Raw genomic sequence first — 14325 nt, 5'->3', positions numbered from 1 at the left:
CTTTCAATAAGAAATACAAATAGGCCAGGTGAGGTGGCTCACATCTGTAATCCCAGCACTTTGGGAGGCCGAGGCGGGTGGATCACGAGATCAGGAGATCGAGACCATCCTGGCTAACACGGTGAAACCCCGTCTCTACTAAAAATACAAAAAATTAGCCAGGCGTGGCAGAGGGCAGCTACTTGGGAGGCTGAGGCAGGAGAACGGCATGAACCTGGGAGGCGGAGATTGCAGTGAGCCGAGAACGCGCCACTGCACTCTAGCCTGGGCAACAGAACGAAACTCCGTCTCAAAAAAAAAAAAAAAAATACAAATACAATATTTTCTGTTTTTTATATTAACTGGCATGTCTTTCACGCAGCAAGTCCACTTCAGACCGGGCGCACTTTATGTGCTCAGCCGTCTCATGTGGTGAGTGACAGAGACCACCCTGCATGTGTGTGCACTTTTTACTGCCTTTTTCTTGACCACAGTTTCTACCTCCTGTTTGTCTGTGTATGCAGTGATTATTTGCTGAGTATTACACATTGTAAGTAACATGTTGAGCACACTCAGGATCCCTAACCTTCCTCTGAAACTTTCCAGCTCTTGTTTTAGCAAGTAGCACAGACACTGCTGGGTCATCGTGACATGGGCAGGCTTGGATTGATTCGCTGCTGGTGTGGATCTGTGGAGAGCTCCCATCCTGCACCCACTTTTGAAGGCAAAAACTCGACTACTGGGCTAGTGGTCAATTCTGAGGCACCCAGCATGTTCAGGAGGCAGCGTCGGGGAGCGTGTCCCTTACCTGGAGGGGTGTAGGCGTCCATGGAGGTCTGCACGACCAGGGACCTGCGTTTGGAAGGCATAGGCACCGGCCATCTTCTGCTCTTTGGGTTTGGCCAGAGCCGCCTGGACAACTTCCGTGTGGATGTCTGAAACGGAGACAGCTCACTCAGTGCTCAGCTGAGGTCCCAGAGGCCAAGCTGCACCCTCCTCTCTGTCCCCGCAGCCCGGTTCATCCATCTGATACTCACCAACAGATGGGTGGGTGAGGAAAGAAAATCAGTGTTTACAATCCCAGTAAAGACATTAAAATTTATTTACAGACTTTTATTTATTCATTTTATGACTGTAGAATCCATATCCAAAAGCAAACACTGGCTCTAAACTGCGCTGAGATTTTTCTTTTTAGGGTGAATGGACCTTGATCTTTGGAGATTCTTTTAGGTCACACGTTTGAGCCTCCAAATCCTTTCACTGTACCGCTGAGAGGCGTGTGCACGCCTTACACCCAAAACTCACACAGCCACGGTCGCAGCTCAGCTCAACACCAGCCATGGGCCAGGACTGTGTTGGCTATGGATATGGTTTGGCTGTGTCCCCACCCAAATTTCAACTTGAATTCTACATCCCAGAATCCCCATGTATTGTGGGAGGGACCTAGGGAGAGGTAATTGAATCACTGGGGCCCATCTTTCCTGTGCTATTCTTGTGATAGTGAATAAGTCTCATGAGATCTGATGGTTTATCAGGGGTTTCCGCTTTTGCTTCTACCTCGTTTTCTCTTGCTGCTGACATGTAAGAAGTGCCTTTCGCCTCCCACCATGATTCTGAGGCCTCCCCAGCCATGCGGAACTGCAAGGCCAACTAAATCTTTTTCTTCCCAGTTTCGGGTATGTCTTTATCAGCAGCATGAAAATGGACTAAAACAACCCATTTTGTGGGTGAAGACATTTTGTGGCTATTAACCCATTACATTAATTCCACACATTCACTGAATGCCTTCTCTGTAAGTCCCTATGGGCTGGGGTCGCAGCGGTGATAAGGCAGACAGTCTCATGGCATCTCACGCTGGCCACTTCTTAAGGGAGGAGACAGGTGATAGATGGGGTAGGGAATTAAAGCAGAGACAGATGCAGTGGCAACTCCAAACTGTGAAGCTAGGGAAGAACCTTCTTAACACAAAATCAGAACAACAGGAATGAACCATACTGGCTGTCAAGACGAGAATCTTCGAGACACAGGGAAAAGCCCGCTCAAAGGCCCTAAACTGTCAGTGAGAACGGTGTTAGCAGAATAAAAACACCATCACCACCAAAAATGGCCAGCGTGAGTGAAGACGGGTTGGGGCCGTTTTCTCTGAAGCTGTGAGAATGATCCCACTGAAAGGGAATCGGACGTGGCTTTCTGGCTTAAACCCCCCAGACGCTGCCACCTGAGACAGGACCCAGACCCACAACATCACACCCACAGGCAGCTCATCGCACTGCTTGGTCTTGGTCAGCCTTTGTACACACTACTCTCCCTAACTAGATATAGAGCCTGGTCATCTGGCCACTATTTCTAATTCCCAGGTCATAAACCGCTGTGTGACTGACTTGGCTCATGGCCAAAAACTGAAGGGATCAATGAGGTGACAGTCCACTCACTTGCACAAATCGCTTTTTGTTTTGCATATTCTCCGTTTTAAACTTTTTGAATGTAATTTCAAAGACACAGAAAATCTGCAAGACCAGCGTAGTGAATTCCCACATAACTTACCAGGCTCAACTTAGGCCCAGCTGCTCCTATCTTACATCACACTGCTTTCCTCCCTCCCCCATGAATTTTCTAAGTCAAATGAAAATAAATTTCAGATACTATGTCCCTCCATACCTAAATGTTACAATGTATTTCCTAAACACAAGGATATGCTCTCACATTCATTTTCCTCAAGATCGGGAAATTTAACTGTCATATACAAAGTTCACTTTCAAATGCTGTCAACTGTCTCCATAATTTTCTTACTTTGTCTTCCTCTTTTTCGATCCAATCCAGGATCATGAATTGATTTGTCATGTGATTTTTACCCGTCCAGCATCCAAGTTTCTCAGGTTTTGTGTTTCTTGAAATTGGAAATGTGAAAGAATACAGGTCAGTTATGTATCTTCCAGACTAGACTCAAGAGTATGCATTTTAGCAGGGACACCGCAAGTCTGTTCTGTGTGACAATGTTAACATCAGCAACTCAGTGAAGGTGGTGCCTAAGTTCCTTCAAAGCAAAGACGCTACTTCTCACGTTGAAATTAAGATTTGGGAGGAGGCACCACGACCTTATGTGCATATATATTCTCTTTTCCATGAATTCTTCACTACTAGTTTTATCATCCACTGATTTCCTGTCATTCCTTCTAAATCATTAGATCTGCCATATTCACTGAAAAATATTTCATCTTTCAGCATACATTTATATATGTTCATATGTACTCATGGAGTCTGGCTTGGTAGGTTATAATTCACAGTTAAAATGGTTTGTTTTGTTGCTCAACTGGTTCCAGATCTGATACCTGATTCCCCAGCCCTTGGACCAGGGCTCCTTCTAGTGAAGAACGGTGTTTGGAAGCTAAGACCGGGCACCGGGTGCCGCTGGGCGTTGCCGGCAAGCAGAACACACAACACGCATGTACACGCATGTACACCCACACCCATCCACAGGCACTTCTGTCCCTGTCTACATCTGTCAGGAGCCGCCAGCTTATACTGGTATAAGGTCCCACATAGACATTCGGCATTTGTGAGGATCTGGCACCGTGACTCACTTCTACAGATTTAACATGTTTATGTATAAATTACAATGGCTCAACTATATGAAAACTGATAGCAGTAATGGATCAATTCCCTCATTTCTCACTTGGGCCACACTTCCTGTTTCTGCAAGAACATATCGCTTGGCTAGAAGACACGATGTTGACATTGAAAGGAAAAAGGACCTTGTATAAGAATAATGCAAAGAATTCTTCTCAAAGGCCACTGGGACACACACTGTGTTGCTGATCAGCTGTCCACCGGCGCAGCAGCGAGAGAGAGAGAGCTCCACGCGTGAGCAGTCACGGCTCCCGTGACCCACACAAAGACCCCCATGGTGACGACAGGCCAACCAGCAGCCTTGGAATGGACACTTCCTTCCCGAAATAGCTTCCTGAGAGACAACAAACAGTGATAATTGCAGGCATTTCTATGACTGGGAGGCAAGAAACCCTCCCAGTCCTGTTGCTTCTACACCACATCCAGAACAGGCGTACACCCGGTGTAGAAAGCTCCCAAGGCCTGAACATCATTCAAATCTACTTCAGACTGACCTAATCTCTGCAGTGCAGTCCTACAAACAGACTTTCAAAAAGTTACCAAACCACTACCTCAAACCTCATGCTTTCTCTGCTTGGAAAGAGGACATGTGGCTCGGTTTATACGGCCACCAGAACACACACAGGGTATTATCTTATTGCCCTTCAGTGCCAAGTAGAATCATGTGGTCTCTCGCGGTAAAAGCAAAACCACATCCACCACAACCCAGCTTTTCACGTTGCAGGGGGTTTTACAGCCTCTTTCTATGTCGTCTTCCTTTTTGCCCCAAACTGGATATTCTTTTTAATTTCTCCTTATTTCCTGAATATAATTTGATCAATACAATTAAAGTGCTTGTGTTAGAAGTAACTTTACTTAAAAAGAATTGAAAGAACTACATCAAAATATTAGGAGTAGCCATTTCAGGATGACAAGAGAACAATATATTGTTTTTATTCATTCTTTTCAACATTTGCAAAGTTTTTTGCCTTGAATGTAGTCACTTTTGCAATCAGAGGTTACAGTGCTTGATGGAATGAGGCCAGGAAGCGCACACACCACCGAGTTTCTGACACAGAGCGATCTATGGGGAAGGATGGAGACACAGGAAAGGTTCATTTTAAAGCAATGCAGGTGGTTTTTTTCATAAAGGCAAAATACATTTTTAAAAGTCTTTGCACCATACACAAGTCTACTAAATTTGGTCAAAAAACAGAGAAAACAGTAACAGAAGAACACTTTAGCCCAGAAGGAGACCAGCACACCCAGCTCGAAGCCACTCCAGATGAGGACGGAGAGTGGTTTCCTCACAGCTCACCCGTAGGATCGGGTGATACGAGCATGAGGGAAACGTGGGGACCACAAAGACGTCAGACTGTGGACTGCACAGCAAAAGACAGCAACACAAACTAGCAGAGTAATTAAAAACTATTGTGAAAACATGTCCACATTCTATTTTAACCTGAAATCGGTGGCACGGTGACACTTCAAAACATCTGTAAACAGCACCCCTGAAGATTCTGTCAGACTCTACACTGAACAATGTTAAGACGAGGAACAATAACAGGATAGCCTCCCCACATTGTATGGTGGAGTCTTCTCAGCACAGACCCTTAGAGCATGCTAACCCCTCCATGTGCTAAGTTGTTGCTGTGTTTAATAATTCCCGTCCAACTCAAAATATCCAAGGCAGAAAGCAGCATCCAACCACGAACACCTAAAAGAGCGATTAAGTGGGCAGCACTTTGTGGACAGACTTTTCCCAACGTGACACCTAGAGGGGACAAGGAGGCAACGCATGCCACGATGGCCCCCCTGTTCCACTCGCTGCTCCTCCCGCATCCTCAGCACAGCCAGGTGCTTTGCTAGTGCCCTGCTGCAGAGAAAACACCGCAATGCAGCTACTGGGGAGGTCTTCTCCTATGACATCCAGCTTAAAAGCTTAAAAGGCAGCATGTCCACTGGCCAGTGGCCCAAATCCCACACGTGAGGGGAGAGATCCGAACACCGGACACAGGGAGCAGGATGGACCCATCTCCCATGAGAGCCAATGCCAGCGGGTCACAGGGAGTCCTGGCCAGTCTGAGGCCTGGGTGCGAGGAAGGGGGCAGTGTTGGATGAGCACACAGTGCTGGAAAGGGTATGAGCTGAGAACAAAGACGTTTACAAAGCTCTGCATAAAATCCAGATCATTCTGAGAAGAGCTCAGAAGATGAAGAACTTTTAGGAAAATATAACATGGGTAAACAGGTTGCTATAAAACAAATATTCCCTTGAAAACACAACATCCTTTTCACAAAATGAGCCACTAGATGAAAGCCAGCACCTGTGCAGCATCAGAAATCCATGAAAGCATCTGACCAAGTGCCCTCCAAAGCCTTAATTACAAATGCCCTGAATACAGTTTTACCCAGCCACGTCAACGAGACATCAGATGAGAGGTCATGGACTGGAAACCATGAGAAACGGAAACATCCGGGGTAAAGGTACCAAGCAGGATTGCAGAGGAGTCAACAGACATGTATGCGGACAGCACGAGAGTGACAAGATTCGCTGGTCATGCTGGACACACAGACAGTGTCACGGACTCCAGCAAATGCCTGAAATGCAAATGCTTAAAAAGATAGGAGAAAATCATCTGGAAGCTCAGCAGTTAAGACAGAGAGCAGTGACTTTCTAGTATTTCTAAGTATCTTTGAGGATAAGCATCGAAAATGGTCAAGGATGTTTCTAGCTACGGAGAGGCCGAGAAGTAAAGGCTTGCAATTTCACGTAAAGAGAAAATGATTTTAGCCCTGGTGCGGTGCCTCAAGCCTGTAATCCCAGCACTTTGGGAGGCTGAGGGAGGCGGATCACAAGGGTCAGGAGATCGGGACCAACCTGGCTAACATGGTGAAACCCGGTCTCTACTAAAAATGCCAAAAATTAGTCAGGCATGGTGGCGGGTGCCTGTAGTCCCAGCTACTCAGGAGGCTGAGGCAGGAGAATGGTGTCAACCCAGGAGGCGGAGCTTGTAGTGAGCCGAGATCAGGCCACTGCACTCCAGCCTGGGTGACACAGCCAGACTCCACCTCAAAAAAATAAAGATACTGATTTTAGCTTGGGATCCTAAAGCAGCATTAATGTCTTATCACAACAGAGACAAAAAGCAGGTGCATAAATACTGAGTGAGAAGGGGATGAGGGAACGAAATGGGTACTGCTGGACTCGGGGCTGTTGGGGCAGACACAGCAAGGGGGCTCCATGGAGACCAGTGGCCTGCAGCTGTCTCAGGCAGGGAGGGCTCTTGCTGGAGAAGCTCCTACAAAGCTGTCAGGGCTGGGGGTGAGCTGCTGCTGCCATGCAACACAGGGGCCAGAAACTCCAGCAGAAGCAAGACCTGCTAGAGCGTGTGTGCACGGCCCTGGGACTAAGAAGTGAAACCACTGTCCCGACATGCCTCTGCCACACTTCACCAACACAACTGAACAGAATTTGCAGGACTCAGATCCATGGTTTCTGAAGAAGGTAATAAAGGGTGAATGTGGAGCTGAGAGGCAATAAGTTGATAGAGGTGCATTTGGTGACCCCAAAAGAGGCAGATCTTTCTCCTCTTTTCTCTCTGCTGTGGCTGTTTATGGCTCATTCCCTTTAGGCCTTTAAGAACCCAAAAGCATCCATCTATTAAGAGAAGGGATTATTCAGGATCAGCTTCATGCAGCATTGAATAGATCACTATTGTGAGTAAAGAATTTGTTGGTACTTCTTACATTTATAGCGTTAGGTAAATTGGTTAACTAAAATACATTTATTTAACGACATTTCTTAAAGTACTAAAAATGGCAATAAACTACGTAGTATGTCACACGATGTTGGAGAAATAAAAAATACCGTCTCTGGCAAGAGTTTATTAAAAGTTCAACATCACAGTACACACATTACGTAGCCATTCCGTATGTTTCCATCTTCTGCAAGCACCCCTTCCTAAAATAATGAAAATGAAACATTCGTTTTTCTTTCCGTTTAATTCTGCAAGCTGCGATTCCGTCTCGCTGACAGGAGGCTTCGAGGGACTGGCAACACCCCACGTTCCTGCATTCCAGGGAAACAGAAGAATAACTGGATTAAGAGTCCAGGCTTTGGCATCAGAATCCCAGCTCTGCCACTTACTCACACTGAGTAAGTTCTCAAATCCCTCGAAGCCTCCTCCTTGCATCGTCTGTAAAATGGGAGCAATACTGGAGAGCTGCCCTGAGAGTCACATATGACGAAATATACAAAGCAAACTACTAGGTCCTGGGCACACAGCCACACTCAGTGATGGCTGCTTTTATAAATACCTTGAAGCAACGGATTTGTTGCCAATTTCCAAACCTAAAAAGCCCGAAAGGATTAGACTGTTGACACATCCCACCTCATCCTCCGGTGCGGACAACACAGATTCCTAGAGCGGCAGGACCACGGAGCACACATATCCTGGAGCCGCCTGGGATTTAAACACACCCATTTCACACAAAACTGCTGTCATAACTTGCTAAAATCTCTTTGGGCAAGCATAATTTCTCCAGTGTGTCCTGGGAGCTAGAAATTACTCCTTCACACAAAAAGGAAAGAAGTCCCACCCTGTAAAAAGACAGCTCTGAGAAGACTATGCCTTATTAAACACAGCTACTTTCCTTTCCCATGACATTCTCAATGTTGCAGATCTCAGGCCTCAGCAGTAAGTTGGTTTTACTGGATGCTGTATTTACATTTTTTGGTGTTGTGGGGAGGGAGAAGGGGCAAGGTAGGGACAATGAAACCCAGCTACCGTTATTCCCAGCTAGACATTGAGATTGACATGTAGAAGAGGACCTGGTATGGCCTGGCGCCTGCTGTGGGCCTCATGGCTTGAGAGCAAGCCTCTCACTCTCCACCCCCTGCTCCCTGACAGACAGAGGGAGAGGTCCCCTCGGAGATTTTTCTTCAGATTGGGAAGGAACATGAGCATGAGGACAGAGGGACAGGGGAAAGGATGGAGGACGATCATCCACCTACAAAGTCGGGGTCTTACTGCAAACTTTATAGACAACCATGTCATTTAAGCATTCCACGAGCACTGTCATCCTCGTTTCACAGATGACAGCCTCAGCAAGTCCCAGACGCCTGCCAAAGGGCTAGACTGCTGGCAACAAAGTCATAATGCATAACCACCTGGCCCAGCGGTGCCAGCCCACCCCTGACTACGGGAGACGCTTCAGACTCCCCAGCAGGGAGAATGTCACAGCCCTGCTGAAGGGGGAGGACGACAACTAGAAGAAACCAACGTCCACGTCACTTCCAGGATCTGAACAGTCACACTGGACCACCCCTAGGTGAGAAGTGGACGGTCTATCTCGGATGCCAGGCCACAGGGAGTGGTTACAACCACGTACCACGTACCACGTGCCACGTGCCCTTCGGCATCAGAAAGTGCTTTTTAGGAAACAAAACTGCTAAGGCATTGAAGATGGAATCGCTTTGACAGCAGAAAGAAGTGGGCTAATCTCAGTCAACACAAAAGCTCATGCAGTCCAGAGTCCTAAACCCCAGGAGGAGCCCATCTCTGTAATCAGAGCTTCACGGTCACTGCGTGTTCATGCCAGAGCCAGAGGCGTGCAGTGAACGGGGGCCAACAGAGCCTCCACTTTCCACAACACATCAAGCATTGTCTTCCTGTTTTAGAAGCACACACTCCCTCACCCAGAGTCTGACTTTAAGTCTTTACAGAATCATTTAAGCAGCTGCGTAGTAGCTACAGCTTTACTGCTCAGTTGCCTTTTTACGTCAAAACTCCCAAGAGTCAAAGTAATCCAAGAGGCTCCTCAGCCAGTCTGTCTGCAGCGTGAGAAAGCAAAACTCAGAGGTGGCAGTAAGCGGTCAGGCCACCTGTGCCCACGCCAGGAAACCCAAGGGATATAGGAATGTAAATTCTGCAGTGTTGGCAGATGTGGAGCAAAGGAAACCCTTGCACGCCATTGGTGGGAGTGCAAAGCAGCACAGCTGTGAACTAGTATGGAGCATCTTCCAAAACTAGAAACAGGACTCTGTGATCCATCAGTCCCACGTCTGGGTAAATATCCAAAGGAATATTGAACGATTAATGGAGAGATGCCTGCATGCTCACGTCCACCACAGCGCTATTGACAGTCACTTAGACGTGAAATTGACCTACACACCTGTCAGTGGATGAACAGATAGAGACATTGTGGTGTATGGACACAAGGCGTACAATTCACCTTAAAGAATGAAATTCTGTCATTTGCAAAAACATGGATCAACCTGGAAGATATTTTGCTAAGTGAAATAAACCAGGCACAGAAATACAAATACTGCATGATCCACTTATATGTGCCAAACTTTTCCTTTAAAAAGTAGCATTTGTAGAAAGAGTGGAATAGGGATTAGCAGGAACTGGGATTGGGGAAATGGGGAAATGCTAGTCAATTCTGGAAACCGAATGTACAGTGTGGTAACTACAATTAGTCACAACATACCATCTGCCTGAAATTCAGTTAACAATGTAACATCTGCCTGAAACTGGGTAAGAGAGTGGATCTTCTGTATTCTCACCACACACACAAATTAACTACAAGGTGAGGGAATGTGTTATCAATAGCTTGAACTGGGAGATGAAAAAAAAACCCTGAAACCCTTTCCCTCCTCCTAAAAACTATTTGAAGATTTTGAACATTGGTCTGTGTGGAAAAAATTCTGTTTTTCTTCCAGTGAGTCTCTTAAAGAAAAATAAATAAAGCGTGTTAAAGTACAGTCACCCTCAGTGTCTGTGGGAGCGGGTTCCAAGGGTCAGAATCCCAAAGTCTGCGATGCTCAAGTCCGCGATAGAAAATGGCGCAGCATTTGCATAGAATCCACGTGTGCTCTCCCGTGTACTTACAATCTCTACATTACTCGTAATAACGCAAACAATGTGAGTGCTGTGTTGTACTATCTTGTTTAGAAAATAATGAAAATTGCAAACTCTACATATGTTCAGAACAGGTTAGGACATTCTTTTCCTTCTGAATATGTTCACTTTGAGTTTGGCTGAATCCAGGGCTATAGAATCCATGAACATGGAAGGCCAACTCTGCATCTCGGAAATTTTTAACATTCAGCAGGTTGGGGAAGGAATACAGGCTCTCCCCTCCCACATCCCTCAGTACTTCCTGGTCCTTCTGCTGTCTCAGCTGCTTCTCTTTTGACCAACTTCACAATCTTCATCAGCAACGGGGCAGCTCTGGACACGGAGAAGCAGACATCCTTCACTTGCAAACTGTGTTTGCCGTGCCAGTGAGCTCAAGACCGTGTCTTCTTCCAGACACTCACCCGAGGAATCCGAACCGTATGTAGTGAGGATCAGTCCTGCCACACACAGAAATCTCTTGGACGCAGTGAAGCTGAACAAGTGGCCAGGTCTCCTCTGATGCACACGAGGCCATGTGGAGAAGCGTCCGGTAACGTTACGGCACCTGGCTGGTTCCACCATAAAGATGAGACGCAGAGCAAGAATTTCTTGAAGCAACATTCATACGTTTGGAGTTGAAACGCAAGCGCCAAAAACACTAGCTATTTTGGAGTAGGTTGGGACAGGGAAAACATCTGTCATGAGATTGAAAACAAATTTTTCTTGAGACAAGCCTGCCTCTGTCACCTGTGCTGGAGTGCAGTGGTGTGATCATAGCTCACCGCAGCCTTGACCTCCCTGGGGCCAAGTGATCCTCCCACCTCAGCCTTCTAGGTAGCTGGGAACACAGGCAGGCACTATGGCACCCGGCCGACTATGTAGTTTTTGCAGACATGGGGTCTCGCTGTGTTGCCCAGGCTGGCCTCAACCTCCTGGGCCCAAGTGATCCTCCCTCCCGGGCTTCCCAAAGTGCTGGGATTACAGGCATGAGCCACCAAATCCAGCCCCTGTCATGAGAGTTATAAACACAGTACTTGAATTTTTTCCAACCTCTTGCTATCCAGCCAGCTTCCCTGGCTGTGGCGAGGGTGATGTTACTGCTGTTGTGTCTTCACGAAGGGCGGGGCAGCAGATGACAGGCACACGCCGTACCCAGGGAACGACTCGGCTCCAACAGGAGATGCCTCAGCTGAAGGAAGTCCTCAGAGCCCCTCGAATCTCCACACCTGAGAGAACCGATCTCACTCACAGTCAGCAGTTCGTGCCACAGAAGCAGGCACCAGTAGAGACGCTTGCCTCTCCTCTGGGGTCCCGGCTGAGAGACCCCACACCAGGACGTGTAGAACAGCGGAGAGTCACGCTTTCTTCTTTCTCCCTGCTGCCCTAGGGTCTCTCTCAGAGGGCACGTCAGAGATGCACCTCTGTCAAGGGATGACTGACTTCCCTTTCATTTGTCTGAAATGAAGTTTCTGCCCGTTCCTTCTCAGCAAATACAATTTTTCAATGAAGAAGTCAGCTCACCCCAAGACTCTGGGCTCAAGCATGTCCCGACCTCCATCCCTGAGTACAAAATCTCCTCTCACCTCCAGGGTACCTTGGAAAGAGCCAGGACCCCACTCACTGCTCCCCAGTAACACCCCCGGCCTGAAAAAAGCATCTGCAGTGTGGGCAAATTAAGGAGGCAATGTGCATTTGTTGAGTCCTGCCAGCTAATTATAGATAAAACACGCTTTTTGAGAGCTGTGAATGTTACTTATCTGCAATGCTGGCATTTCTCACCAATGTCCCTCTGTGCCGCGGAGCACTGCTGAGTTCTGCGAACAACTTCTGCTTTCCTTGAGGAATTCTCAACCACCAGTTTTCATGCAAGGCACTGACTCTGAAAACTTTAGCACTGTTAATATTTTTTACCCTTTTTCAGACTTTGAAAATGGGCTGCTTAATGAGAACAGCACGGCTAAACCCCTCGACGGCCACACGGCTGAGGTTCACCGCACACGATGCTGATTGACTCCCTGTCAGCATCGCAGGTGCGACCCCTCGATGGCCGCATGGCTGAGGTTCGCCACACGTGGCACGTGTTGGCATCACAGGCCTGACAGCAGCATTCACACTGTCACCTCCTCTCTCTGTGGATTGCTGGGCTGCATCAGTGTTTTCACGCTGATATAAAGAACTGCCCAAGACTCTGTAATTTATAAAGGCAGAGGTTTCAGTCACAGTTCCACATGGCTGGGGAGACCTCAGGAAACTTATGATCATGGCAGAAGGTGAAGGGGAAGCAAAGGCACGTCTTACACGGTGGCAGGCGAGAGGGAAGTGTGCAAGGGGGAGGAGTCCTACACTTAACGAAAAACCAGATCTCGTGAGAACTCCTCACAATCGCGAGGACGGCAAAGGGGAATCAGCTCCCAGGATCCAATCACCTCCCAAGGTTTTGCCCTTGGCATGTGGGGTTATGGAAATTACAATTCGAGATGAGATTGTGGTGGGGACACAGAGCCAAACCATATCATGGGCTTTACTGACACCTTTTAAAGGAACTCTGAAATGTCCAGTTATCATCTGCCAAATTGCTGACTTTATCATAGAGCGAGCATGGATATACTAAGCCCCTCGAACCTGTGAGTAGTCGAGGTGCTGACTAGGACTTATCTCCAGTAACCTGGCCCTGCCACACTGGGACCGGGGAAGTGGCCCCAACCCTAAGCCACCCAGCTCTCACTCAGGTGGATTCTGAAGGCAGACAGGGCCATTGAGAGCAAGTTCAGACTCAGGGAATAAAACTAGGGACCCCTCAAGCAAGTGCTGACTCCTGCTAGCCTTCACAGGAGATGTGGGTTCAGCCAGGCACTCCCTCCATCTGTACATGCCGGGGACCCCTGCAGGCAACATGCACCTGCTTCCCTGACAACCGCCTCCCTGCTCATGAACATCTGGGGCAAAGGTGGGCTCACAGCCAACACCTGCCCATCTCAGGAGCAGGGCCCACGACTGCTTCTGTGTTCTCGTCCTGAGACCTGTGGCCACCAGCCCTTGGCTGCTCCGTCAGACATTATACGGTACTACTTCACAGCAGGTCCCGTGACCCCACAAATCCAGGATGGATGAAGAGAAAGTGACTGCTGCTTAGCAATCACATAAATACTGTAGCTTTCACTTGGGCCTTGTTTGGTAACACCGTATGTGCCTAGGCTGTACGTGAGAATCTCCAAATGCCGTAGAAATTATCCTGAACTTTGTTTCCCAGTTCATTCATTCATCCCCCAAATATTTAATACCTACTGTGTGCCATGCAACGCACAGAGTACATAAAACAGAAATCCTACACAAAACAGAGAAAGCGCACCGAGAACACAGACATAATATCGCCAAACGTTTGCTGCATAAAAGATTTACAAAGTTATATTTTAACTTAAAACCTTTTAAAAGCTGGAAATAAAGGGATGCTTAATTCAATGACTCCAGTGATTTTCTTTAATCACCATATCTGGGTAAGCAATGGAAAACAAAACGGGACAGGCTAGGTACCTTCAGGACAGGAATGATTGCGCTGTCTCCTGCCACAGATTTCAGGCTTCAGAAGATGCTAAGATCTTTCTATCATCCTTAAAGCTGTATTTTTTCTCTGACAATCTTGCTTTCTGAAATAATGGCTCAGTCCCGAAAAGACTTACGGTTAATTTAAGACGTCTGAGGTTTTCTTTTGGAGAGTGGAGGGGGCAAACGACCTACCAGAAGATGTATGTAATAAGCTTAAGTTATTCCAGAGAAGTTCGTGCACACGTTACGACTTTCTCTGAGGCCAGTGAGCTGCGGGCATCCCTCCAGGAAAC

The 14325-nt window shown here is 47.3% G+C and overlaps 1 protein-coding gene across 5 annotated transcripts in view; it reads right to left on the bottom strand.

Annotated features, from left to right (window-relative positions):
• The window catches only part of LOC139357953 (disco-interacting protein 2 homolog C-like), a 57041-nt gene that overhangs the window by 30709 nt on the left and 12007 nt on the right, over positions 1-14325 (bottom strand). For all 5 annotated transcript variants that reach the window (XR_011612041.1, XM_071077155.1, XM_071077153.1 and 2 more), the window contains one exon: positions 788-914. Coding sequence is in view for 4 of the 5 variants with exons in the window: in XM_071077155.1 (XP_070933256.1) it covers positions 788-848 (61 nt within the window). In the remaining variant the exon portion in view is untranslated. The remainder of the gene's footprint in view (positions 1-787; positions 915-14325) is intronic.

This window comes from Macaca nemestrina, chromosome 13 (assembly GCF_043159975.1).
Source record: "Macaca nemestrina isolate mMacNem1 chromosome 13, mMacNem.hap1, whole genome shotgun sequence".
NCBI lineage: Eukaryota > Metazoa > Chordata > Mammalia > Primates > Cercopithecidae > Macaca > Macaca nemestrina.
The sequence above is the reverse complement of the archived record's forward strand: the minus strand, read 5'-3'. Positions and strand labels throughout refer to the sequence as shown.